At 41.6% G+C, this 27,705-nt stretch overlaps 1 protein-coding gene across 1 annotated transcript in view; it reads right to left on the reverse strand.

Annotated features, from left to right (window-relative positions):
• The window catches only part of LOC132865788 (uncharacterized), a 51,681-nt gene extending 25,714 nt beyond the window's left edge, over window positions 1-25,967 (reverse strand). The window contains exons 1-5 of the mRNA XM_060898296.1: window positions 25,194-25,967; window positions 24,858-24,938; window positions 24,605-24,731; window positions 23,864-24,068; window positions 19,265-19,338 (exon numbers count right to left, since the gene is read on the reverse strand). Coding sequence (XP_060754279.1) covers window positions 19,265-19,338; window positions 23,864-24,068; window positions 24,605-24,731; window positions 24,858-24,938; window positions 25,194-25,967 — 1,261 coding nt within the window. The remainder of the gene's footprint in view (window positions 1-19,264; window positions 19,339-23,863; window positions 24,069-24,604; window positions 24,732-24,857; window positions 24,939-25,193) is intronic.
• Between the last annotated feature and the right edge of the window lie 1,738 nt (window positions 25,968-27,705).

Genomic DNA, 27,705 nt, shown 5'->3' on the forward strand with positions numbered 1-27,705 from the left:
TTTATTCCGGACCATTAAAGACGCCGCCTTCCGCGTAGAATCATACGTCATCCTCACCGCCATATTGGATAGGTCAAAGCGGAGAATAAAGATTAGCTGCGTTTAACTGTACCAACAGGTTTGCCGTCCAAACGAGATCACATGGGATTACCTTTCACAGGTGAGACTGGAAAAATACTTTTCTTTGTATTTGGTCATTATAATGTAATTTTACGAACAGATTTTCCTGACTTTGTGGCTAATATGAAGTCTCGCGCATAATAGTTTATGCGCATGTGTCCTTACTTCTTCTATTGTTCTGGTGTCTCCGAAGGGACCGTCTTCCAGCGCCCCTAGAGGTGTGGCATGTGTATTGCATCGTTTTCAGCAAGCGTTGCGTTGCCATATGGACCTGATATTTTACTGATCGTTGCCCATTTGGACGCGATATATTTTTAAATAACATCTCGTTGCCGTTGTCGTGTGGATGTAGCCTCAGACACCAGTAACACCCTTAACACTTCTTACTCAGCTTACTTAAGCGTCATTCTCAGTTTTTAAGCCGCTGGTCCTAACAGGCTAAAAAAACAGTCTAACAAAATTAGGTTTTGTTGCACACAGATGATTACATTAAAAACAAAGTTTTAGAAGAAGAAGCCTTTGTCACATGCACACTCAAGCATGGTGAATTTCGTCCTGTGCTTTTAACCTATCCGAGGCAGTGAACACACAAATGAGCAATGAGCACAAACACCTACCCAGAGCAGTGGGCAGCTATACTACAGCACCTGGGGAGCAGTTGGGGGTTGGGTGTCTTGCGCAAGGGCACTTCAGCTCAAGGCTGCCCCATATTAACCTACCCGCATGTCTTTGAACTATGGGGGAAAACGGAGCACTCGGAAAAACCCCACGCACACATTTTTGTTTTAAACATTGCATGTACAAAAAAAAAAAAAAATTGGTTCATACAAACTGTATATGTATACAATGTCACATTCTATCATTAATTATCTTTACAAGCAGCCTAAAAATATAGTACATTAATAATAAGAATGATTGATAGGTCTGGAATAAAAATAATTAGAAATAAAAAAAAGTCTGGGTCTAGGACAAGCATAAAACAGCAAAATTCAGTGATAAAAGGCATTTGAATTGCAGTAAATATATAATATACAGGCATGATTAGATGTCTATTAGGATGTTGTGATATGAACTTCATAAAATTAAATGTTTAAAATAAAAATCTGTTAGTTTTGGTGAAAAACAGCCACCGGGACTTAAAAGTTGGAGAAACACCCAATTTTATCTTATGCTTTGTCAAGAGGGTTTTAGGAGAAGTGGTTATGTCATGAGGATGTTCCACAGTCATTCATGGACATTAGGATGCGTAGGCCATCATGGGGGTTGTACAGCAGTGGTTGAATTTTCATGACAACCTACTCCCAATTACTGAGACACCACTACCAGCCACCACCCTTGATTTTATAGCTTGTGTGTGAATGTGTGTGTATTGTGATGGACTGGCATCTCATCCAGAGTGAATGTAGGCATGTAGCTCCTTACATTTCAGTAGTGCTTGTTGCTACGTGGTCCTCTACAAAAGCTATTTTTATAGGCTTACAGTACTACAGGTACTATAGCAGTGGCAAAGGAATGTCAATCTGGCTTATGAATTGCCTGCTAGAGGTGATGCAATAACTGGTATTCTTCCTTGCTTACTGTAAGACATCAGATAATCAAAAGAAATTGTCTGCCAAAAGTGAAAGATGAAACTATGTGACAGAAACTCTAACCTCCAACACCTCTTTCTAACATCTCTTTCAGACACCTCTTTTAGACACCAGTTACACCCTTAACACTTCTTACTCCGCTTACTTACGGTAAGCGTCATTCTCAGTTTTTAAACTGCTGGTGCTAGCAGGCTAAAAAAATAAGTCTAACAAAATTAGGCTTTGTTGCACACAAATGATTACATTAAAAATAAAGTTTTAGAAGAAGAAGAAGCCTTTATTTGTCACATGCACACTCAAGCATAGTGAATTTCGTCCTGTGCTTTTAACCTATCCGAGGCAGTGAACACACAAATGCGCAATGAGCACAAACACCTAGGGGTTGGGTGTCTTGCGCAAGGGCATTTCAGCTCAAGGCCGCCCCATGTTAATCTACCCGCATGTCTTTGAACTGTGGGGGAAACCGGAGCACCCTGAAGAACCCCACGCACGCATTTTTGTTTTAAACATTGCATGTACAAAAAAAAAAATTGGTTCATACAAACTGTATATGTCACATTGTATCATTAATTATCTTTACAAGCTGCCTAAAAATATAGTACATTAATAATAATAGATAGATTGATAGGTCTGGAATAAAAATAAATAGAAATAAAAAAAAAAAAGTCTGGGTCTAGGACAAGCATAAAACAGCAAAATTCAATGATAAAAGGCATTTGAATTGCAGTAAACATATAATATACAGGCATGATTAGATGTCTATTAGGACGTTGTGATGTGAACTTCATAAAATTAAATGTTTAAAATAAAAATCTGTTAGTTTTGGTGAAAAACAGCCACCGGGACTTAAAAGTTGGAGAAACACCCAATTTTATCTTATGCTTTATCAAGAGGGTTTTAGGAGAAGTGGTTATGTCATGAGGATGTTCCACAGTCATTCATGGACATTAGGATGCATAGGCCATCATGGGGGTTGTACAGCAGTGGTTGAATTTTCATGACAACCTACTCCCAACTACTGAGACACCACTACCAGCCACCACCCTTGATTTTATAGCTTGTGTGTGAATGTGTGTGTATTGTGATGGACTGGCATCTCATCCAGAGTGAATGTAGGCATGTAGCTCCTTACATTTCAGTAGTGCTTGTTGCTATGTGGTCCTCTACAAAAGCTATTTTTATAGGCTTACAGTACTACAGGTACTATAGCAGTGGCAAAGGAATGTCAATCTGGCTTATGAATTGCCTGCTAGAGGTGATGCAATAACTGGTATTCTTCCTTGCTTACTGTAAGACATCAGATAATCAAAAGAAATTGTCTGCCAAAAGTGAAAGATGAAACTATGTGACAGAAACTCTAACCTCCAACACCTCTTTCTAACATCTCTTTCAGACACCTCTTTTAGACACCAGTTACACCCTTAACACTTCTTACTCCGCTTACTTACGGTAAGCGTCATTCTCAGTTTTTAAACTGCTGGTGCTAGCAGGCTAAAAAAATAAGTCTAACAAAATTAGGCTTTGTTGCACACAGATGATTACATTAAAAATAAAGTTTTAGAAGAAGAAGAAGCCTTTATTTGTCACATGCACACTCAAGCATAGTGAATTTCGTCCTGTGCTTTTAACCTATCCGAGGCAGTGAACACACAAATGCGCAATGAGCACAAACACCTAGGGGTTGGGTGTCTTGCGCAAGGGCATTTCAGCTCAAGGTCGCCCCATGTTAATCTACCCGCATGTCTTTGAACTGTGGGGGAAACCGGAGCACCCTGAAGAACCCCACGCATGCATTTTTGTTTTAAACATTGCATGTACAAAAAAAAAAATTGGTTCATACAAACTGTATATGTCACATTGTATCATTAATTATCTTTACAAGCTGCCTAAAAATATAGTACATTAATAATAATAGATAGATTGATAGGTCTGGAATAAAAATAAATAGAAATAAAAAAAAAAGTCTGGGTCTAGGACAAGCATAAAACAGCAAAATTCAATGATAAAAGGCATTTGAATTGCAGTAAATATATAATATACAGGCATGATTAGACGTCTATTAGGACGTTGTGATGTGAACTTCATAAAATTAAATGTTTAAAATAAAAATCTGTTAGTTTTGGTGAAAAACAGCCACCGGGACTTAAAAGTTGGAGAAACACCCAATTTTATCTTATGCTTTGTCAAGAGGGTTTTAGGAGAAGTGGTTATGTCATGAGGATGTTCCACAGTCATTCATGGACATTAGGATGCGTAGGCCATCATGGGGGTTGTACAGCAGTGGTTGAATTTTCATGACAACCTACTCCCAATTACTGAGACACCACTACCAGCCACCACCCTTGATTTTATAGCTTGTGTGTGAATGTGTGTGTATTGTGATGGACTGGCATCTCATCCAGAGTGAATGTAGGCATGTAGCTCCTTACATTTCAGTAGTGCTTGTTGCTACGTGGTCCTCTACAAAAGCTATTTTTATAGGCTTACAGTACTACAGGTACTATAGCAGTGGCAAAGGAATGTCAATCTGGCTTATGAATTGCCTGCTAGAGGTGATGCAATAACTGGTATTCTTCCTTGCTTACTGTAAGACATCAGATAATCAAAAGAAATTGTCTGCCAAAAGTGAAAGATGAAACTATGTGACAGAAACTCTAACCTCCAACACCTCTTTCTAACATCTCTTTCAGACACCTCTTTTAGACACCAGTTACACCCTTAACACTTCTTACTCCGCTTACTTACGGTAAGCGTCATTCTCAGTTTTTAAACTGCTGGTGCTAGCAGGCTAAAAAAATAAGTCTAACAAAATTAGGCTTTGTTGCACACAGATGATTACATTAAAAATAAAGTTTTAGAAGAAGAAGAAGCCTTTATTTGTCACATGCACACTCAAGCAAATTAAATGTTTAAAATAAAAATCTGTTAGTTTTGGTGAAAAACAGCCACCGGGACTTAAAAGTGCCTGGAGTTGGAGAAACACCCAATTTTATCTTATGCTTTATCAAGAGGGTTTTAGGAGAAGTGGTTATGTCATGAGGATGTTCCACAGTCATTCATGGACATTAGGATGCATAGGCCATCATGGGGGTTGTACAGCAGTGGTTGAATTTTCATGACAACCTACTCCCAATTACTGAGACACCACTGCCAGCCACCACTGGTGATATGTACACACACATATACACACACACACACACACACACATACAATATATACATTAATTCTGCCACAGAAAAAGAACAGTTCAAAGAAATTACTGAAAGCCCAACTATTGCCATGACATTCATATCCAAGATGACATTCATATCCAAGATGACATTCATGAAAATTTCTGACCACAACCATATATATCTCATGTCATTATCTCCAGCCGTTTTATCCTGTTCTACAGGGTCGCAGGCAAGCTGGAGCCTATCCCAGCTGACTATGGGCAAGAGGCGGGGTACACCCTGGACAAGTCACCAGGTCATCACAGGGCTGACACAGAGACAAACAACCATTCACATTCACACCTACAGTCAATTTAGAGTCACCAGTTAACCTAACCTGCATGTCTTTGGATTGTGGGGGAAACCGGAGCACCCGGAGGAAACCCACGCGGACACGGGGAGAACATGCAAACTCCACACAGAAAGGCCCTCATATATATACACAGGCCTGGAATTTCGTCATTTTAGGGGCAAGGCTACTTGGCCTTTTGTGCTGTCAATTTTTTGAGGGCACGAAGGCCAAAAGCCAGGGCACCAAGGCCATAAAATAAAACAATGATTTTAAGTTCATGTCTATAATGAATTTAATTTAAGGACTACTGACTCTTCTGAGGAAGATTGGAGTCTCAGTCGAAACTATTAAGCAGGTAAAGAAACATCTCCTCCACTATTATGTCTGAAGATAAGAAAATATTGAACACATCTAAACTTATCAATCCATCACTCACTTCAAAAATTTTAAAACTTATTAAACCTATATCCTCCCATAATTTTTGTTCAATTGACACCGAATGTGCAAGAGCATCTTCAGACTGTACTACTACGCAGATTTTTGATTAATCAAAATTGAGCCTGGAGTACATCAAAATGTTTGACTGTAAATGGAACATATACTAGCATGCAGGCTACTGATTAACCCATAAGAGCCCAGACCAATTTCTCAGTCAAGGAAAATCTCATCTCATTATCTCTAGCCGCTTTATCCTGTTCTACAGGGTCGCAGGCAAGCTGGAGCTTATTCCAGCTGACTACGGGTGAAAGGCGGGGTACACCCTGGACAAGTCGCCAGGTCATCACAGGGCTGACACATAGACACAGACAACCATTCACACTCACATTCACACCTACAGTCAGTTTAGAGTCACCAGTTAACCTAACCTGCATGTCTTTGGACTGTGGGGGAAACCGGAGCACCCGGAGGAAACCCACGCGGACACGGGGAGAACATGCAAACTCCACACAGAAAGGCCCTCGCCGGCCACGGGGCTCGAACCCAGACCTTCTTGCTGTGAGGCGACAGCGCTAACCACTACACCACCGTGCCGCCCCTAGTTGTTTTATATGTAAATCAATTTTACAAACGCATTTGATTTGTAATCAAAAAAATTTTCCACAGTGGAGGCCAGATAAAGCAAGATGCTATCTTTATTCTTATTAAACATGCCAAAAGAAAAATTGAGTGTTAGGTAAATGCAAAAAAAAGGTATAATTAGAAAATTTATTTTTTGACCATAATGTCCCAAATGAGAGACCAGTTTCGGACCCATATATATATACATATATATACACACACAACCCCGAATCCAAAAAAGTTGGGACAAGGCCACACCAATTTAATTAGTTGGTTCTCGGATTTTTTCAGGAAAAATATGAAGCGAGCGAGCGAAATAAAAATAAAATAAAAAAAATGCTCTGATGGTAAAATTAGCAGTGGAAATAGAGGGCTTTCATAATTGAGAAACAAAACAAAGACAATGCATTATTGTTACACATTTCATATGGCTCTTTTAATAGCTTATCTTATTTCCACCCATATGCATTAAGGATAATTGAAAATAAAAGTCTGAAAGAACAGTCTTCATTTTTTCCTTTAAAAAAATTTCATTTAACAGTTGGTGAACCTAGGCACCAAGAAAACTGGCTGTGGGATTGAGGCAGAATTGCAAAATGCATGAAATATAATGTAGACTAGGCCTACTGTCTGGCGCATAATTTGCACGGGGGATACGGGGGTTATGACCCCCGCAAAAATCAGATCCAGCCAATATAACCCCCCCAATATAATCACATCATTCAGATTAATAAAAATATGAAATTTTAGAAAGCAAATCAGAAAGCAAAAAACTCCACACAGAAAGGCCCTCGCCGGCCCCGGGGCACGAACCCAGGACCTTCTTGCTGTGAGGCGACAGCGCTAACCACTACACCACCGTGCCGCCAGAAATAACATTATAATTGTATTTAATTAAATTATCTTATCCACTGCTCTTTATTCCAGATGACAGTCAGCAGCAACTGCAACACAGTGCGGCAGGAGCTGGAGGACCCGGAGTGTGAGACAATACAGGAGCAGGAGCAAGCAGGAGACATTTCAATAATGTACTGGCTGCATCCTTTACAAACTCACAATCCCTCTGTATCTGTCTCTCAACCACTGTATTGCCTGTCACTAAATGGCTCTCTCTCTCACTCTCTCACTCACTCACTCTCTCTCTCGTACATTTATCTTGGCATCAGTCTTATCCCATTGAAATGTAGAGGTTTTGATAGAGTAATATCCATTTGTGTTGTAGTTCTGATAACAGTAAGATCATTTTGTATCTCTGGTAATGTGTATCTGGTAATATGTATCCATTTGTGTTCTACTTCTGATAAGAATAAGATCATTTTATATCTGGTAATATGTATCTGTGGAGTAAAAATAATAATTGGATTTCAGATATCCTTGTTTTATTAAAATATGGAGATTGACTCTTAAAATTGGCTCTCTCTCTCTACTGTCTCGTCTTCTGTTGTTTGCCTTGTCACTCTCTCTCTTTCTGGTTTGATCTGAGCAATAAACACTGTCAGAATTTTGGTAAATGCTGGAGTAATCTCAAACCTGTTTCACTGTGGAGCTTATTTGGGGCACATTGTTAGTGGCAGTTTGCTATCTTTTTTTCTGAATTTACAGCAAGGAGATATGGCATGTGCCAAGTAGGGATGACCATTATTCTGTATGTGTGTTTCAAGACTGACTTTTGAGGGCCCCATGTCTGTATTTTGCCTAGGGCCCCAAAATGGCTAGAACCGCCCCTGATTGTAGATAATTAACAAGCTAAATGTCAGACATGCTAGTTAACATCAAAGTTTGCAGTGACTTGGGGTGGAAGACACCAGTAAATAGGGCAAACATTTCCTTTCCCTTACATTAGATTTTTTTTTTTACGCCCATTGTTTTACATTAAATCTTTCGGATTTTTTGCATAAACTATTGAACAACTAACCAGATGTTTCTGGTAATCCTCAACACACCGTTTCAGTCATAGACTGCATCCTTGTCTTTTGTACCTTGGAGCTAGCCTACTCACATGCACCGTCATTCATCGTGTGTCTGTGTGTTACACAGGCGCGTGCGCTCAAAATGAGTGGAGTAATCTCTGAACTAGCCCTCAGCAGCAATGAACAGATGGCATCTATAAGTAAATTATGCCATCTCCCCAAAACGTGTGACTATACTGGAGCAAACAGCAACTTAAGTTACAATTCAAAACTGACATTGGTCCAGTACAGTAGATCCCCTGGCACCCTCTGGCTTTACCTCACAGGACACTGGCAATCGAACAACTAGCTAGCCAGCTCCAGTCAACAAATCATCAGCTAAATTAACAATATGGGTATTTACCTCCTTTTGATCAGGATTTTTTCTCTTTTTATTTGGGGTTGGTGTCGACCAACAATGAAAAATTGTTGTCTGGCCACCTTTTAGTGCTCTTTTCATCTTACTATATTCAGTTAGCATGAGCCTGCCACTACTTTCTCCAACAATTCATACAGGACTGCGCAAATGAATAGAGAAAATAAGCAAGTTATTCATGCAAGATATTTCATATTTTTATTAATCTGAATGATGTGATTATATTGGGGGGGTTATATTGGCTGGATCTGATTTTTGCGGGGGTCATAACCCCCGTATCCCCCGTGCAAATTACGCGCCAGACAGTAGGCCTAGTCTACATTATATTTCATGCATTTTGCAATTCTGCCTCAATCCCACAGCCAGTTTTCTTGGTGCCTAGGTTCACCAACTGTTAAATTAAATTTTTTTAAAGGAAAAAATGAAGACTGTTCTTTCAGACTTTTATTTTCAATTATCCTTAATGCATATGGGTGGAAATAAGATAAGCTATTAAAAGAGCCATATGAAATGTGTAACAATAATGCATTGTCTTTGTTTTGTTTCTCGATTATGAAAGCCCTCTATTTCCACCGCTAATTTTACCATCAGAGCATTTTTTAAATTTTATTTTTATTTCGCTCGCTCGCTTCATATTTTTCCTGAAAAAATCCGAGAACCAACTAATTAAATTGGTGTGGCCTTGTCCCAACTTTTTTGGATTTGGGGTTGTGTGTGTATATATGTATATATATATATATATATGGGTCCGAAACTGGTCTCTCATTTGGGACATTATGGTCAAAAAATAAATTTTCTAATTATACTTTTTTTTTTGCATTTACCTAACACTCAATGTTTCTTTTGGCATGTTTAATAAGAATAAAGATAGCATCTTGCTTTATCTGGCCTCCACTGTGGAAAATTTTTTTGATTACAAATCAAATGCGTTTGTAAAATTGATTTACATATAAAACAACTAGGGGTGGCACGGTGGTGTAGTGGTTAGCGCTGTCGCCTCACAGCAAGAAGGTCTGGGTTCGAGTCCCGTGGCCGGCGAGGGCCTTTCTGTGTGGAGTTTGCATGTTCTCCCTGTGTCCGCCTGGGTTTCCTCCGGGTGCTCCGGTTTCCCCCACAGTCCAAAGACATGCAGGTTAGGTTAACTGGTGACTCTAAACTGACTGTAGGTGTGAGTGTGAATGGTTGTCTGTGTCTATGTGTCAGCCCTGTGATGACCTGGCGACTTGTCCAGGGTGTACCCCGCCTTTCGCCCGTAGTCAGTTGGGATAAGCTCCAGCTTGCCTGCGACCCTGTAGAACAGGATAAAGCGGCTAGAGATAATGAGATGAGATTTTCCTTGATTGAGAAATTGGTCTGGGCTCTTATGGGTTAATCAGTAGCCTGCATGCTAGTATATGTTCCATTTACAGTCAAACATTTTGATGTACTCCAGGCTCAATTTTGATTAATCAAAAATCTGCGTAGTAGTACAGTCTGAAGATGCTCTTGCACATTCGGTGTCAATTGAACAAAAATTATGGGAGGATATAGGTTTAATAAGTTTTAAAATTTTTGAAGTGAGTGATGGATTGATAAGTTTAGATGTGTTCAATATTTTCTTATCTTCAGACATAATAGTGGAGGAGATGTTTCTTTACCTGCTTAATAGTTTCGACTGAGACTCCAATCTTCCTCAGAAGAGTCAGTAGTCCTTAAATTAAATTCATTATAGACGTGAACTTAAAATCATTGTTTTATTTTATGGCCTTGGTGCCCTGGCTTTTGGCCTTCGTGCCCTCAAAAAATTGACAGCACAAAAGGCCAAGTAGCCTTGCCCCTAAAATGACGAAATTCCAGGCCTGTGTATATATATGAGGGCCTTTCTGTGTGGAGTTTGCATGTTCTCCCCGTGTCCGCATGGGTTTCCTCCGGGTGCTCCGGTTTCCCCCACAGTCCAAAGACATGCAGGTTAGGTTAACTGGTGACTCTAAATTGACCGTAGGTGTGAATGTGAGTGTGAATGGTTGTTTGTCTCTGTGTCAGCCCTGTGATGACCTGGTGACTTGTCCAGGGTGTACCCCGCCTCTTGCCCATAGTCAGCTGGGATAGGCTCCAGCTTGCCTGCGACCCTGTAGAACAGGATAAAATGGCTGGAGATAATGACATGAGATATATATGGTTGTGGTCAGAAATTTTCATGAATGTCATCTTGGATATGAATGTCATGACAATAGTTGGGCTTTCAGTAATTTCTTTGAACTGTTCTTTTTCTGTGGCAGAATTAATGTATATATTGTGTGTGTGTGTGTGTGTGTATATGTGTGTGTACATATCACCAGTGGTGGCTGGCAGTGGTGTCTCAGTAATTGGGAGTAGGTTGTCATGAAAATTCAACCACTGCTGTACAACCCCCATGATGGCCTATGCATTCTAATGTCCATGAATGACTGTGGAACATCCTCATGACATAACCACTTCTCCTAAAACCCTCTTGATAAAGCATAAGATAAAATTGGGTGTTTCTCCAACTCCAGGCACTTTTAAGTCCCGGTGGCTGTTTTTCACCAAAACTAACAGATTTTTATTTTAAACATTTAATTTTATGAAGTTCACATCACAATGTCCTAATAGACATCTAATCATGCCTGTATATTATATGTTTACTGCAATTCAAATGCCTTTTATCACTGAATTTTGCTGTTTTATGCTTGTCCTAGACCCAGACTTTTTTTTTTTATTTCTATTTATTTTTATTCCAGACCTATCAATCTATCTATTATTATTAATGTACTATATTTTTAGGCAGCTTGTAAAGATAATTAATGATACAATGTGACATATACAGTTTGTATGAACCAATTTTTTTTTTTGTACATGCAATGTTTAAAACAAAAATGCATGCATGGGATTCTTCAGGGTGCTCCGGTTTCCCCCACAGTTCAAAGACATGCGGGTAGATTAACATGGGGCGGCCTTGAGCTGAAATGCCCTTGCGCAAGACACCCAACCCCTAGGTGTTTGTGCTCATTGCTCATTTGTGTGTTCACTGCCTCGGATAGGTTAAAAGCACAGGACGAAATTCACTATGCTTGAGTGTGCATGTGACAAATAAAGGCTTCTTCTTCTTCTAAAACTTTATTTTTAATGTAATCATCTGTGTGCAAGAAAACCTAATTTTGTTAGACTTATTTTTTTAGCCTGCTAGCACCAGCAGTTTAAAAACTGAGAATGACGCTTACCGTAAGTAAGCTGAGTAAGAAGTGTTAAGGGTGTAACTGGTGTCTGAAAGAGATGTTAGAAAGAGGTGTTGGAGGTTAGAGTTTCTGTCACATAGTTTCATCTTTCACTTTTGGCAGACAATTTCTTTTGATTATCTAATGTCTTACAGTAAGCAAGGAAGAATACCAGTTATTGCATCACCTCTAGCAGGCAATTCATAAGCCAGATTGACATTCCTTTGCCACTGCTATAGTACCTGTAGTACTGTAAGCCTATAAAAATAGCTTTTGTAGAGGACCACGTAGCAACAAGCACTACTGAAATGTAAGGAGCTACATGCCTACATTCACTCTGGATGAGATGCCAGTCCATCACAATACACACACATTCACACACAAGCTATAAAATCAAGGGTGGTGGCTGGTAGTGGTGTCTCAGCCCATGTTTACATTAGACCGTATCAGCGGATCATCAGATTAACGTTTTTAAAACGATTAGTGTGCACACAGCAACACCAATACACGATTTGCGTGCACACAGCAACACCAATACACGGATACGCTCAGCTCCGCAGGCATCCTGCGCTCCAACTCACTCCGCCCTGAATAGCGAGTGCCCTCTGGAGGGTGCGCACTCCGGCCCTGCGCAGCTCACACAGCGCGCGAGTGAAGTGCACGAGCCACGATTCGGGACTGAGCCGCTGTGTGTGTGATCCCAGCGCATATCACTTACCACTTGCAAGTGGAAGGATGGCAAGCCTAAAGACAATCATAAGTACACAATGGGCAGTATTTGCATCAGTATTTGCAGTATTTTCATACTTTTATACTCTTTAATGAAAGGTGATACAAGGCGGAAGTCCGCGTCGTTTTTCAGCAGTCACGTCACATGACCAACGCCAGCGAATCAGGAAGGTGGATGTCACAGTGACGTTGTCCAATGACGACGCCAGCTAGAGCTCAGCACAGCGTATCCGCGTATCTCAATGTTTACACAGCACCGGACCAGACACGATCTGGATTGAATACGTGGACCCTGGCGGATTCCCGTTTCCCAGCGTTTCCAGGCGGTTTAATGTAAACGGACAGTGCAGCCGCGAAGAAAACGAGACAGATACGGTCTAATGTAAACTTGGCCTCAGTAATTGGGAGTAGGTTGTCATGAAAATTCAACCACTGCTGTACAACCCCCATGATGGCCTATGCATCCTAATGTCCATGAATGACTGTGGAACATCCTCATGACATAACCACTTCTCCTAAAACCCTCTTGACAAAGCATAAGATAAAATTGGGTGTTTCTCCAACTTTTAAGTCCCGGTGGCTGTTTTTCACCAAAACTAACAGATTTTTATTTTAAACATTTAATTTTATGAAGTTCATATCACAACATCCTAATAGACGTCTAATCATGCCTGTATATTATATATTTACTGCAATTCAAATGCCTTTTATCACTGAATTTTGCTGTTTTATGCTTGTCCTAGACCCAGACTTTTTTTATTTCTAATTATTTTTATTCCAGACCTATCAATCATTCTTATTATTAATGTACTATATTTTTAGGCTGCTTGTAAAGATAATTAATGATAGAATGTGACATTGTATACATATACAGTTTGTATGAACCAATTTTTTTTTTTTTTTGCACATGCAATGTTTAAAACAAAAATGCATGCGTGGGGTTCTTCCAGGTGCTCCGGTTTCCCCACAGTTCAAAGACATGCGGGTAGGTTAACATGGGGTGGCCTTGAGCTGAAGTGCCCTTGCGCAAGACACCCAACCCCCAAGTGCTCCCCAGGTGCTGTAGTATTGAGGTATTTCACCTGACGTCACAGGGTCACGTGACGCCCCGGTGTCCACCATTTTGGACGGCAAGCTAGTTAATGTCAACAACAGTAGCTGGTATGTTACTGTAGCAATATTTACGTTCAGTCATTTGGATGACTGTTAAAACCTTTCAGTCTCAAGTTTTTCCTTTACTGGATTTACTAGTTTACTGAGCGAGCGCGCGATGGCTCCCGGCTCGGCCGGAGAGGGCGCGATGGCTCCCGGCTCGGCCGGAGAGGGCGCGATGGCTCCCGGCTCGGCCGGAGAGGGCGCGATGGCTCCCGGCTCGGCCGGAGAGGGCGCGATGGCTCCCGGCTCGGCCGCCGAGCGCGCTAGCTCAGTAAACTAGTAAATCCAGTAAAGGAAAAACTTGAGACTGAAAGGTTTTAACAGTCATCCAAATGACTGAACATAAACATTGCTACAGTAACATACTAGCTATGATGTTGTTGACATTAGCTAGTGCTAACAGCTAGCTGCTAGTACACTGCTACAACACAGACACCGACCCTAATAATACAGTTCTTAGTCATTGCCTGGTCACAGCAAATTTATAACGGGCCATGTCTCAACAGACTAAGAAGTTATTTCAATGCCATTTAATAACATTTTGTTTATCCTGAGGACCGAAAGTAAATGAAAATGTGAACAAACCTTAGCTGTAATCAGATGGCGACCACCGGCTCCAGGGACGACCCGCTGATGTAGGCATGTTACCCAGCCTGACACAAAATATTTGTAGGCATCCAAACTCTTATACGCTTTCAGATCAATACCTGTGTATGGCGATGGGTTTTTAACGACATAGGTATACAGATCATGTGGGCCGAAGTCAGGTAAAGACGAGGGCTTCGTGTACTTCCGTACGTCAGTGAGCAATCCTGGTGGAAGCAGGTAAACGTCGTTCTCTAAGCCTGCTAACCTCAATTTTTGCAAATACCTCTCCCTCTGCTCGCCCTGTAAATGCCCTACGTCGCTGGATAGTGAAGGTGTTTTCTGCATCTCGCTCCTTTTTCTTTTATGTTTTTCGTTTGTCGCCTTCCTCGCATTCAAACTGATTCGAGCCGTGCCGTCCAAAATGGCAGTATCACGTGACTTGGTCACGTGAGTGAAATACCTCAATAGCTGCCCACTTCTCTGGGTAGGTGTTTGTGCTCATTGCTCGTGTGTTCACTGCCTCGGATAGGTTAAAAGCACAGTACGAAATTCACCATGCTTGAGTGTGCATGTGACAAATAAAGGCTTCTTCTTCTAAAACTTTGTTTTTAATGTAATCATCTGTGTGCAACAAAACCTAATTTTGTTAGACTGTTTTTTTAGCCTGTTAGGACCAGCGGCTTAAAAACTGAGAATGACGCTTAAGTAAGCTGAGTAAGAAGTGTTAAGGGTGTTACTGGTGTCTGAAAGAGGTGTTGGAGGTTAGAGTTTCTGTCACATATACCCCTTTTCCACCAAATCAGTTCCAGAGCTGGTTCGGGGCCGGTGCTGGTTCACAATTCGTTAAACTTGCGAGCCAGCTGAGAACCAGTTTGCTTTCAGTGTTGCCAGATACTGCTGATGTTTTCCAGCCCAAAATATGTTCAAAACCCCCCAAAATGCACTTAAAACGCCCAAAATGTAAAATGTACTTGATGCCTACCTTGTAAAGTAAAAATATGCAGCTAAAGACCAGTATACTATTTGTAAATCAAACAACAATGCAAACAACTTCTAAATGGCAACATGAGACCGTCGGTGTTGGAGGTGAAAAATCTGCTGTCTGGTACTCGGCTACGTATGGTTGAATCAGATTATAACTTTGCAATCATCTGCTGTGTTCTGAATCCTACATGCACCAGTAGGTGACACACACGCATAATATTATGTAGGCTATGTTAGGCTACGATGCATATCTAACATCTGCATTGCTGAGGTTATTTATTTTTTATTTATTTATCTTTTTATTTATCCTGTTTGTTTTATTAATTTTATAGGCCTAGTTATTCTGCTTAATTTATTTTTGTCTACATCCATGTATTTTCTTCATCTGTCATCCTGATTTTTGTGGATTTGTTAGATTGTACCTGTTTTATATACTTCATTAAAAAAAAAAAGTTAGGCTACGATGCATGGCTGAATGTAACATTAGAAGAGAAAATGGAGAATGGATTGTGTCACTCATTTACTAGTTTATGAGTTCAGTTTCTGCACTACATTACACACATTCATATTAGTCTTACAGTTACATCGACATTTTTTTGTTTAAATAATACTTAATGAGATTAATGTTTATTGTTAATGATTAATTTAGGCCAATGCTCGATTTTGGTTGTTTAAAATACCTAAGGGGTACTGGGTAAACTAAGTTTATGACTTGCCTCAGTTGACCAAAGAGAGCTGTTTTTCCTGATTTCCTTTGCATATTCAAGAGCATCATTCAGCTTAGTTTAAAGGTGCCCTTCCACCAAAAATGTTTAATACTGGCTCTTTTTGAAATACCATAGTTCACTCTGAGTTGCATATGCATGCTGCATGTGAAAATATAATTCTACTCCGATTCCCTGTATTAGCTTATGAAAGAAAATAGTTGGAAAAACGAGCGGATCAGAAAAAGCCATACGAAGTTACGCCACTTCGAAAATTAGTATTCATGGCCTCGCCCACCTTGGCTTGCGACCGCCCACGGGAAGAAAGCGCGAGGAGAGAGACGTAATTCGCCCCAAGGCGTGGTGTGGTGCTCCGCATCAGTTTCATTTCTAACGGCGGCTCCAGCCCGACTTTGCACACTCGTAATTTGGGCAGGGGAGGTCCCAGCCTTCCCAGACTTGGCAGCCAGCAGCCTCTGCCCTCTCCCGAATGAAAGAGTGCTCTCAGGGCAGGCTAGCTCCGCGCCACGGGACATAATGTGCCCCGAGGCGCGGCGCGGTGCTCCGCATCAGTTTCGTTTCAACGGCGGCTCCAGCCCGACTTTGGACGCTCGTATCTCAGGCAGGGGAGGTCCCAGCCTCCCCAAACTTGGCAGCCAGAGACCTCTGCCCTCTCCCCAATGAACCAGCCCTGCCAGGGCGGGTTAGCCCCGCACCTCTGGACGTAATTCACCTAACCCTAACCCTAGGTCCCAGCCTCCCCAGACTTGGCAGCCAGCGACCCCTGCCCTCTCCCGAATGAACCAGCGCTGCCAGGGCCCGTCAGCTCCCAGCCAGGGGATGTTATCCCCCCCCCGAGGCGAGCTCCGCTCCGTGCCTCGATGAGAGCCGCTGCCGCAGGGAGCATTCAATTAAATAAATAAATGAACGAATGAATGACTCCCTCCCATACACACACAAGCGTTCTGGTTGGGGAGAGAGCTCCCTTCCTCTGCTCTCCCTCTCCTCTTATAGGGCGCGGTCACTGGGGAAGACACACAAACACATGTTAATTCCCGTCAGGTGCAGTGATTCTGCCACTTACCTTCCCTGACTCCGCCCTCCATTCACAGACCGCCGCTCGGCCACGCCCCCGCTGCCAGATCTACATTGTGTTGAGACCATAATAGCCAATCGAAACAGTTTTTACAAAGACACCCACATCCGCTTGTTCTGACCCACTGGAGGTAGCGTCACAGTGCTGTTAGCCAATCAGAGGTAACACATTTCCATGTCATGAATATTAATGAGTAAGAGCTGAAATCCTGTCATTCTCCCACCACCCACTCCTCCACCAAACTAGAACAGTCTGAAACAGGAGAACCACAGCATTTTTTTCACTAAAACCAGCTCACAGGGCATTCATTCACACTAGAGACCACCGCACAATTAATGAAAAAACGATGCAAGGGGACCTTTAATATGGATTGGATTGGATGTAGAGGCAGGCAGCACAGGAGGCACAGATGACCAGGTAACAGACCTTAAAAAATGAAATTGTGCATGCAAGCACACACTGTCAGGACACTGAACTGATTTGTATTTGGTCCGTGTGGTTTCCTCACAGAGGGACACATGATGAGGGCAGCAGTCAGGCAAATGAGCAGGTGAGAATGCAAGGAAACATAATTTAGCTGTGAATAGTGTTATTGAGTATCAGAAGAAAGTGAGATAAAAGGGCTAGAACTGACTGCAAAGATAACAGAATGCATGGTGATCTCCAAGAAAGAGCAAAAGCCCACATGCAACATCAACTGCAAAGGAGAAAAAATCAAAGTAGTAACTAAATTTAAATATCTTGGCTTCATGATAACATCAGATGCAAAATGCAGTACTGAGATTAAAAGACGCATAGCAATGGCGAAAGATACCTTTGGTTAAATGAGCTCCATACTCAAAAACAGAAAGTCAAGTCAACTTTATTGTAAAATATGCTATACATGCTCGACATACAGCACAGATGAAATATCAGTCCTCTCTGACCCACGGTGCAAACAGGCAATGCAATAAATAAAAACAGAATAATTGAAAAAAACAAACAATATAAATAGTATAAAAACTCTAGATAGGAACTAGACATAGACTAAACACTCAAGCAATATAAACAGTATAAACACTAGATAAGAACAAGACATAGATTAAACATTCTGACAATATAAACAGTGTAAACACTAGATAACAACTACACACAGACTAAACACTCAGACAATATAAACAGTATAAACACTCTAGATATGAACTAGACATAGACTAAACACTAGGATTAGGATTCACTAGGATTAGAAATATCACAACAGACACGAAACTAAGGACACTAAAATCGTATGTATGGTCAGTCCTCCTATATGGTTGGGAATGCTGGACAATTACGAAAGACTTAAAGAAGAAGTTGGAGGCAACAGAGATGTGGTTCCTCAGACGAACGCTGAGAATATCTTAGGAAAAGAGAAAGACAAACGAAGAAGTGCTACAGCTGGCAGGAACAAAACGTTCACTTATTAAGACAATCAGAAAACGACAACTGGATTTCTTTGGCCACATCAACAGAAAAGATGGCCTAGAAAAACTTGTGTTAAGTGGTAGCCTGGCAAGCCAGACTAAATGTGAATATTTAGTCTGGTCTCTGTCGTAGACATTTCCGAAGGGTGTGGGTAGGAACAACCCGTTGTCTTTCAAACTGTCTCTGTGCGTATAGGCCAACGCTCTGACCAGTCAGCGCAACAGTGACTGTGATGTAGTCAGAGCGACAGAAAGCAGTGGGGGAGTAGCCTGGCAAGCCAGACTAAATCGGCAAAACAGTCGGTCGGCAAAACAGTGAAAACGTCCTTCTTGAAAAGGAATGAGCGGAGAGCCTCTTCCTGCTCATGTTTCAATGAAAACTCCAAGTCTAATTCTTCTAAAACTGATTCCAAAGCAGAGTCAAATGAGTGCTGTTCAATAGCCGTAGCCATCTTTCCTGTTGTGCTTTCTCTAGCGTTGCGCAGCCTTGTCGTCACTCCTGCAAAAGCCCGCCCAAAGAATCCAAACAAAAACCTTGTGTTGTGATTGGCGGGCACAATTTGATGCCCGGGGTGTGTTGTTGATATGGTCCGAGGCTAGACCCACTCGTAGGCAAAAATATTTTTGGCCGCTAGGCGGGTGGGTCTAGTTTACTAGGCTAGTTAAATGGTAAAATTGAAGGAAAGCGAGGAAGAGGAAGACAAAGAATGACATATACAAATAGCCTTAACACCTTTGCCACCAACAGTTCACTGACCAATAATGATCTTATCCACCTTACTGGCAACAGAACTGACTGTCAGACCATGATCGTCGATGCCTGTGCCAGGTCTGACACATGAAGAAGAAGAAGTGTTATTGATATGTACAATACATTAATTTAATAGGATTGTTATTTCAGAGAGTGACAAGTTTTCTTGTCATGTTTACCACAGGATCTTGAGCCCCATGTCAGGGACCAGTGGAACACCGGCAACAGGGACAGGGAAGGATTTGATGTTTCAGACATTACCACCTGCACAAAGCCTGTGCAAACGATCCTAAGTTTATAGTCGTGGAGAAGCGAGCTAAATGCCTGTTGTCTTTTCAACAGAAATGGTTCACAACTTTTCCTTGGTTGCATTACAGTGCCACCTTACAAGGGGTCATATGTTTTCACTGTGCCAAAGTTTTTTTGAATCAGTCAACATTTGCAAGCAAGTGTGACCCTGCCTTTGTGAGTGTAGGCTTTAGAAATTGGAAAAAGGCTATCCAGAGGTTCTTAGAACATGCAAAAAGTCAGTTGCATATCCATGCCAAGCAAGGTATGGATTGTTGAAGATTGTAGGCGCCAAAAAAGTATTTAGTCAGCCACCAATTGTGCAAGTTCTCCCACTTAAAAAGATGAGAGAGGTCTGTAATTTTCATCATAGGTACACTTCAACTATGAGAGACAGAATGGGGGAAAGAATCCAGGAAATCACATTGTAGGATTTTTATTGAATTAATTGGTAAATTCCTCTGTAAAATAAATATTTGGTCACCTTCAAACAAGCAAGATTTCTGGCTCTCACAGACCTGTAACTTCTTCTTTAAGAGGCTCCTCTGTCCTCCACTCGTTACCTGTATTAATGGCACCTGTTTGAACTCATTATCAGTATAAAAGACACCTGCCCACAACCTCAAACAGTCACACTCCAAACTCCACTATGGCCAAGACCAAAGAGCTGTCAAAGGACACCAGAAACAAAATTGTAGACCTGCACCAGGCTGGGAAGACTAAATCTGCAATACGGTAGGTAAGCAGCTTGGTGTGAAGAAATCAACTGTGGGAGCAATTATTAGAAAATGGAAGACATACAAGACCACTGATAATCTCCCTCGATCTGGGGCTCCACGCAAGATCTCACCTCGTGGAGTCAAAATGATCACAAGAACGGTGAGCAAAAATCCCAGTTTCCCAGTTTGGTCAAACAGAAAAACAGGAAAACTAAATATTGAGTGGTTTTTTTTTGTTTTTCATTTTCCAGATTGAATGGAATACTTGAATGATCGGATGATACACGGACCCTATTAGTTCTGTGTGAAGACTATGTATTAGAGAGAGTGTGTGAGAGTGTATTATTTGTGTGTGTGTGTGTGTGTGAGTGAGTGTGTGAGTGAGTGAGTGAGTGAGTGAGTGAGTGAGAGAGTTATGAGAGAAAGAGAGAGTTACTCAAACAAGCCCGTTTAGTCAGCCCTGCACAGGGCTGCCTGTGACAACGTAGTTTTGAATGTTTCTCGAAATGCTAACTAAAATGTAATAGGCAATGACAATGAAACGTTTCCCCTTGGAATTTGGCATGACATCACTGAACGGTCTGCCACTGCACTGACAATATTTTCTCACCTTCCCTCCTTCTCTTTCCCTGCTCTTCTGTTGGCTGTCTGTTGCAACGTTTTCATTTTGCACTCGGGTAAAGCTCTATAATGCGATGTGACTATTAGCTTACGTTAGGTTAGGTAGGCATATGTGATAGAGCGTAGACTACACCCTGCCTGTTTTATCCAAAACCCAACTTCCCCGGCCGACACTAGTATAGGCTACGTCGCGTGACGCTGCGTTAGACACAGCAACGATAGAGATAGAGGCTGAGAGATTTCAGATGACATTAGACAAATGTGAATTTTATTGGGGGGAAATACAGATGACATGTGGGCGCTGCGTTTTACATTGATCACTGCTCGAATTCAGCGTAGACCAATTTTAAATTTCTGAAAAAAATACCGAGGACATGACCTCGGTGTCCTCAATGGTAGTTACGGCCATGCCTGGAACCGGTTTTTCTGGCCCCAAAGCCAGTTCTTTGTCAGTGGAAACAGAAAACCCGGTTCCAAACTAAGTACTGGCCCCGAACCAGCCCTGGAACTGATTTGGTGAAAAGGGGGCAGAGAAGACCACCTGCCAAAACTCACAGACCAGGCAAGGAGGGCATTAATAAGAGATGCAACAAAAACACAAAAGATAACACTGAAGGAGCTTAAAAGATCCACAGCGGGGATGGGAGGATCTGTCCATAGGACCACTTTCAGCTGTACACTCCACAGAGTGGGGCTTTATGGAGAAGTTGCCAGAAAAAGCCATTGCTTAAAGCTCATATATGAGCTTTAAGCAATTGAACGTTAGGAGAACGTTGCTATTAAGTTGCGAGAACATTACCCTGTAACGTTCAGGGAATGTTAGGGTGTGGAGTTTTTGTTTGGTTTGCAGAACATTTGGCCAGAACGTTAGAACAGGACATACTGAGAACCTCTTTAGAACATTATTTAGGAACCAGCATTTGATTTCTGTTTAATGGAAATAATCATAATTATAATTAGGGTTTGGACTAATTGTTCTTTATTATATATTCACTACAACAGTAAGCAAAGGCAGTGTCACATTAATCTGATCTACCAGAAATTAAGCCGTTATGTTCATTTTAAACAAATTAGTCCCTGCATGTTCATTAGTCAATTGCTGTCTAGTCAACTGCTGTCTAGGCATCATTCTCGGTGTTGCTGTCATCTCGTTGAGGTCCTCCATTCTGGGTTTTATTCTGTAATAAACCAATGAAAAAATAACTGAATAACACACCAATTTATAACCAAATAACATACGAGTTGACAACTGATTTTAAAATGTTACACCACAAGGTATGCATGTTTGTATGTATGTGTCCTTTTCTTTCCCTTTTATATTATTAATTTATTTTGGGGGTTTGTTATTCACCTTTGGCGGCTTGTACTTAGACCCTCCAGGCCTGTGGGCTGCGTACTTCATGACATCGGCGACTTCTTGAAGCACATCTTTTTTCAGATTCTTCTTTTTGTATGCAAAGGTTGCAGCCTCTGAAATAATGTAAACAAAATTAAATGATTAAGGACAGTAGGCATCTTCTTATTGTCAGTATCTAAAAGTTGATTCAGCCTATGTGTGTCCTGACAATATCAAAAAATACTTACTGACTAATACCCTGTATAACCGCAGGTTCTGAAAAGGCACTTTGCCTTTCCTCCCCTTCATGCTGTACTGCTCCCACAGCCTGTTTTCTGCAATGTGTCGGCACATCAATCTTATCCCTTCTGGTATGTCACGTCCTCCCAAGGCAGCCAGGGCCTTTATCTATGTGAAATAAAACAAGAAAATAAACATTAGTCAATTATTTCAAAGAATTTTTCATCTCTACTTATTTACCCATTAGTTTGCCATTCATTTCATGGAAGTCATTTTAGAGTGAAGTGAGTACACAGTACACAGCTAAAAATATAATAAATAATACCAGCAGATTAGATCCATCTAGAGGACTCGTCATTTATAGTGGATAGATTTACCATTTACAAGTATAGTTACCATTTTGCCCCTGTATGTGTCGTCCTGTTCCAACTTGTCACAGAGCTCCTGGAGCTCGTGTTTGGTACGCAGTGGCTGGGGGATGAGGTCCTCAATATCTACAGGCTCACCGCCATCAAGAGAGTTGGCTGACATCCTCCTGAGAAGGTGCAGGATTTCTCCTTGGTTTTCAAGTAGAGTTTGAACCTTCATTTTCAGCTGGACGACTGCAAAGATAAAAAATATGACAGGCCACCATGTGAAATAGACGTGTTGTTCACAAGCAAATAGCACTATGGTCATGATCAATAACATCAACCTTAATGATTCGGAATATATGCAAAATATGACTCACTTTCATTCTCAAGCCTCTGCTCTGAGTGCTTCTCTTAGGTGTCTCCATCGACAGGCTTTGCCTCCAGGGGGTTGGTGAGCGTGGCTGCCTGGTCCCTGATGTGCTCTGCCTCGGCGGGGTTGTTGAGCGCGGCTGCCTGGTCCCTGGTGTGCTCTGCCTCGGGGGGGTTGTTGAGCGGGACTGCCTGGTCCCTGATGTGCTCTGCCTCAGAGGGGTTGAGCGCGACTGCCTGGTCCCTGATGTGCTCTGCTTCGGGGGGGTTGTTGAGTGAGACTGCCTGGTCCCTGATGTGCTCTGCCTCAGGGGGGTTGTTGAGCGTGACTGCCTGGTTAGGGCCAATGATATTCTGTTATTACCGGTGATGAAACGGAATTAACGGAATTTGGGGTTTTGGAGGCAAATAATCAATTTCATATTTCAAAGCCTTCTGCTGTCTCTACAGCAATTTTGACTTCTTAAAGTAACTTATACTCAGTATTTAATGTGTTTAATATGTTTTGGCAACACTACGAGGTCCCATTACTAAGATGTATCTACTTCAGATTTTGGGTGAAAATACCCGAAAGTGCCCGAAACAGAATTTGTATATGCAAATGTACTAAATGAAATGGAATTACACTTTTCTGAAACGCAAAACATCAATTTTTGAAACGGAAAGTCATTGGCCCTACCTGATCCCTGATGTGCTCTGCCTCGGGGGGGTTGGTGAGCGTGACTGCCTGGTCCTCTGTGACCCCAATGTGCTCTGCCTGATCCTGTTGGCAGATGAGCGGCGGGAAGAAGTGGTTGCCCCATCAAAAACAGGAGGATTGGGCATGGGGACAACATAGTCCTCTTTCATTCTCTTCTTTGGTGTTGGTAGCTCATCATCTTCATCTAAAAATCAGCCAAACATCACAAAATTCAGACATTTCCAAAACAACTGAATTTTGTTGAATTGCAAGGCTTGCTGCTGTCAAGGGGGGATATGTTTTCAGTTTTTGTTTACAAAAAATAATTCTTCTAGTTCATTTTAGTATTGTCCAGTCTTCAATACACATGCCTTGTAATGAAACACAAATGATGAAAAAAGATGAAAAGCATTTGACCAGTACTCACCATCACCATCAGCATCTACTGATTCATGGGCTCTCTCTCGAGTTTGGAAACATTCTGGTGTCCGGCGTGTTCTCTTGCCTGGGCCTGTTTCAGGATCAGACTCGATGTTTGAGGTATCCTCAGCCTGTTGCTCAAACTAGAGGGCTTTCTCATAGCTGTCTGCAATAAAGTAGCCAGAATGATATACTGAATAAAATGTTCACAAAATTGAATGTTCTTGCATAGAAAATTAATGTTATTCCATCTGTACATTTATGTACAGCAGCGAATTACTCCAGTCCATTACATTAGTCATAAAAGGAGAGACTCCTTACCAGTAAAGGTGTTCGCAAAGATCCTGACTGGCACCCTTTTCCAGCATTGCTTGTCAGGTTGCTCACATTGCCGGACTCTACTCGAGCAGCTTGCTACTGAGCCGGGTGGCCAGTAGCAGAAATGACCCTAGGTACAAAAACAAAAAGGGATCACAGCTCTTAGGTTTGTCTTGAGTAAGGGAAGTAGTAACACTCATTGGTTATTGTTACCGGTACTTTAGGTTAAAATCCATAACAAATCTTTCCTGCATACCTCAGCTTCTGTGCCTGTCCAGATCACTGGCACAACAGAAACTGCACCACGTTCGCTCAGGAACTCCACCACAACGTACATCTTGAAAAACAAAAGCATATTACAAAAATGGAGCTGAGAGGTTCACAAATTAAGGTTATTAATGCAATAATTAAGAGACCCACAAACATTTGTCCAAGTCACTTTGTATCTATGTCATGCATTAATCGGCTAGTAGTCTAATTTACTATTTGCATAATTAATGCTACACTGCTATTTTCAAACAGACCTACTAGTATATGCCTATTCATGCAGGAGCCTCATGAATGTTGATTTTCCTGTGTCATCATGCTCTACTCTGATAGCACGCATGGTCAAGCGTTCTGCAGAAACAACTCTCATGTGTGCATTTCTCCTATGCACACTATACACCCCAATGATGCGAGAATCACATGGCTCAGTGAAGACGGCTTCAGAATGTTCGTACACTCGACACATGAAAGAGTCCTCAGGCATGTTGACAGCATGAATCACCTCGCAGCATGAATGATTAGGCAGTACGAAGGCATTGTTTGGTGACTTTGTTGATACTGTTGGGTTGCCCTTCACTGCTAGTTCTGGCTTTGTACTCCTTTCACTTAGTCTTTTGACAATTTGTGCCATTGGCCTTCTTCCTGATCTTACAAGCTTTTTGAGCTCATGCATGTAGTTTTCAAACGGAAAAGCTGAACAGGCATCTAAATATCCATGCTCCTTCACTTCATCAGCTAGATGAAGCAGAGAGTGCACATTGTATACAAGGAACTCGTTGCCGTATAACTTGCGGCCCTGTGAAACGAAGTGCACAAGCAGTTCATTGGCATAGCCTCTGTGAGTTTGAGCAAGCTCAGGACTCACAAGGATGGAAAGGGCAACACTCAGAGTCATGAAATGATCATACGAGTCCTGCCTAAGAATTCGATGCAAGGCTATTTTCCCTGTATAGAGCAGGAATTGTCTATATTCTGTGGCTTTCCACCAGTCCACATCTGTCAAGGGGCGTGGTTTCCGTGCGAAGGTAGAGGGGATACATTTTTTCATTCCCTCCAGCCGGAGACTTATCTGATGGATCTGGTCTGCTGAATGCCTCATATCTCGTCTACCTCTCATCCATATAAGTAACAGCCTCTTCATGCAACCCAAACACACTTGATGCATATAGTCTATAGGGAACGATTTCACCATATCAATGGGTAGCAAACATAGGAGAGATTCCCCATGGTGATGTTCTTCATTCGAGTGGTTCCGAAATGATGAATCTGTACGAAGATCTAGGTTTTCTACTTCTGGGTAGGTTATCCGTCCGAACCACTGACCTCGCTGAGCACATTTGTCACATCCAAAATACCCAGTAAATAACTTTGTCATTTTAACCATGGCCCTTGCAGGTGCATCACAGACTATGCATCTGAGGGTGATGTGAATGGTTTCCTCGCCATCTTGCAGACCATGCTGAAGAATCATCTTCAGATCTTGAATGGTATCATTTAAGAAACCCAAATCAGTGGGCTTGGATTTTCCGCAGGTCAAGGCTACAGGGAAGACTGTCGTTGGCTTTATGTTCACTATAGCACACAGTACTGGCCACAATGACACAGTTGAGCTTCTAAACAATGGCAGGCCATCAATGTTCAATGAAAGTTCTACTCTATCCACTTCTGCTCTTTTATGCAGTGGATACATCTTCAAATGTTTCACCAGCTCACTAGCCAATCCAAAATAATAATAGTCCATTCCAGATTTGACTTCAGTTTCCACCTAGCTAGCAGTGCGCAGCAAAGTACGAGCTGTACTCGGTAGATCAGGATGGCCAGATGTCTTGAGTACTTTTAGAAGACTGTCCACAGCATTTTGTTTGACTTGGTACTCTGTCACCCAGGATGATAATTTGTCCTCAAAACTATCACTTTCGCTTTCTGAATCTGCATCTGATGACACTGTTTCATGTTCGTCAATGTAGTCCCATCCACCATCAGAATGATCATCATGATCTGGAAGCTCAGGATAACCATCGGAAGCAGCATCTTCAAATTCTGATTCATTGGTAGCCGTAGAACCTTCATTTGTAGTTGTTGTCCTGGTTTCTGCTTGTACTTGTAATGCTGGTAGTGGTGGACGTGATGCTCCATTATTATGCAGGTCTATGCACTCTTCATCAGACGATTTGTCACTTTCGTCAGTTTCCACAAATGTGTCTCTGCATGGCTTCTTCAAAGTTCTAGTGGCTGCAGCCCACCTACGTTTGTATTCCTGCTGTCGAATTTTCTTCATGGTGGATGGAACTAGTATTCTCTGGAAAGCAATCAATGAAAATAAAAAAATATATACAGCATGCAGACATGCACCTGTACCATGCAAATATGTATTTTAGAACCTTGACTGTTCAAGACTGGTCAGTATAGACCCCTTCGCATGTTTGTAAACAAACCGACCGTTGCCAGGATGCGCGCGCAGCCTGGACTCAAACAATGGCGCTGCCCATAGACCGGCATTATGAGCTGTCAGATTATGCAAAACAATTGTCGTTACAAGATCGAGAATGCTACATAAATAAGTTAACTCTAACAAGTGGACATCGCCTACCGGATCCGTATTTAATTAAAGAGTGGACGGACGATGTTAGTAAGTTCCCTGGTATACAATGGCCAGATATATATACTCATACCTTATTGACAAGACTTCAGTGTACACCCACGAAAAACTTCGTGCCTACAAGTCTTTAGACGCATATGATTTATGTTATCGACATTCTGGTTACAGCGAGACTGCAACTTGATTAACAATGGGACATTCATATTCATTTTTTTTAATCAAATTATGCCAGTGATGT

This window comes from Neoarius graeffei, chromosome 18 (assembly GCF_027579695.1).
Source record: "Neoarius graeffei isolate fNeoGra1 chromosome 18, fNeoGra1.pri, whole genome shotgun sequence".
Taxonomy (NCBI): Eukaryota; Metazoa; Chordata; class Actinopteri; order Siluriformes; family Ariidae; genus Neoarius; species Neoarius graeffei.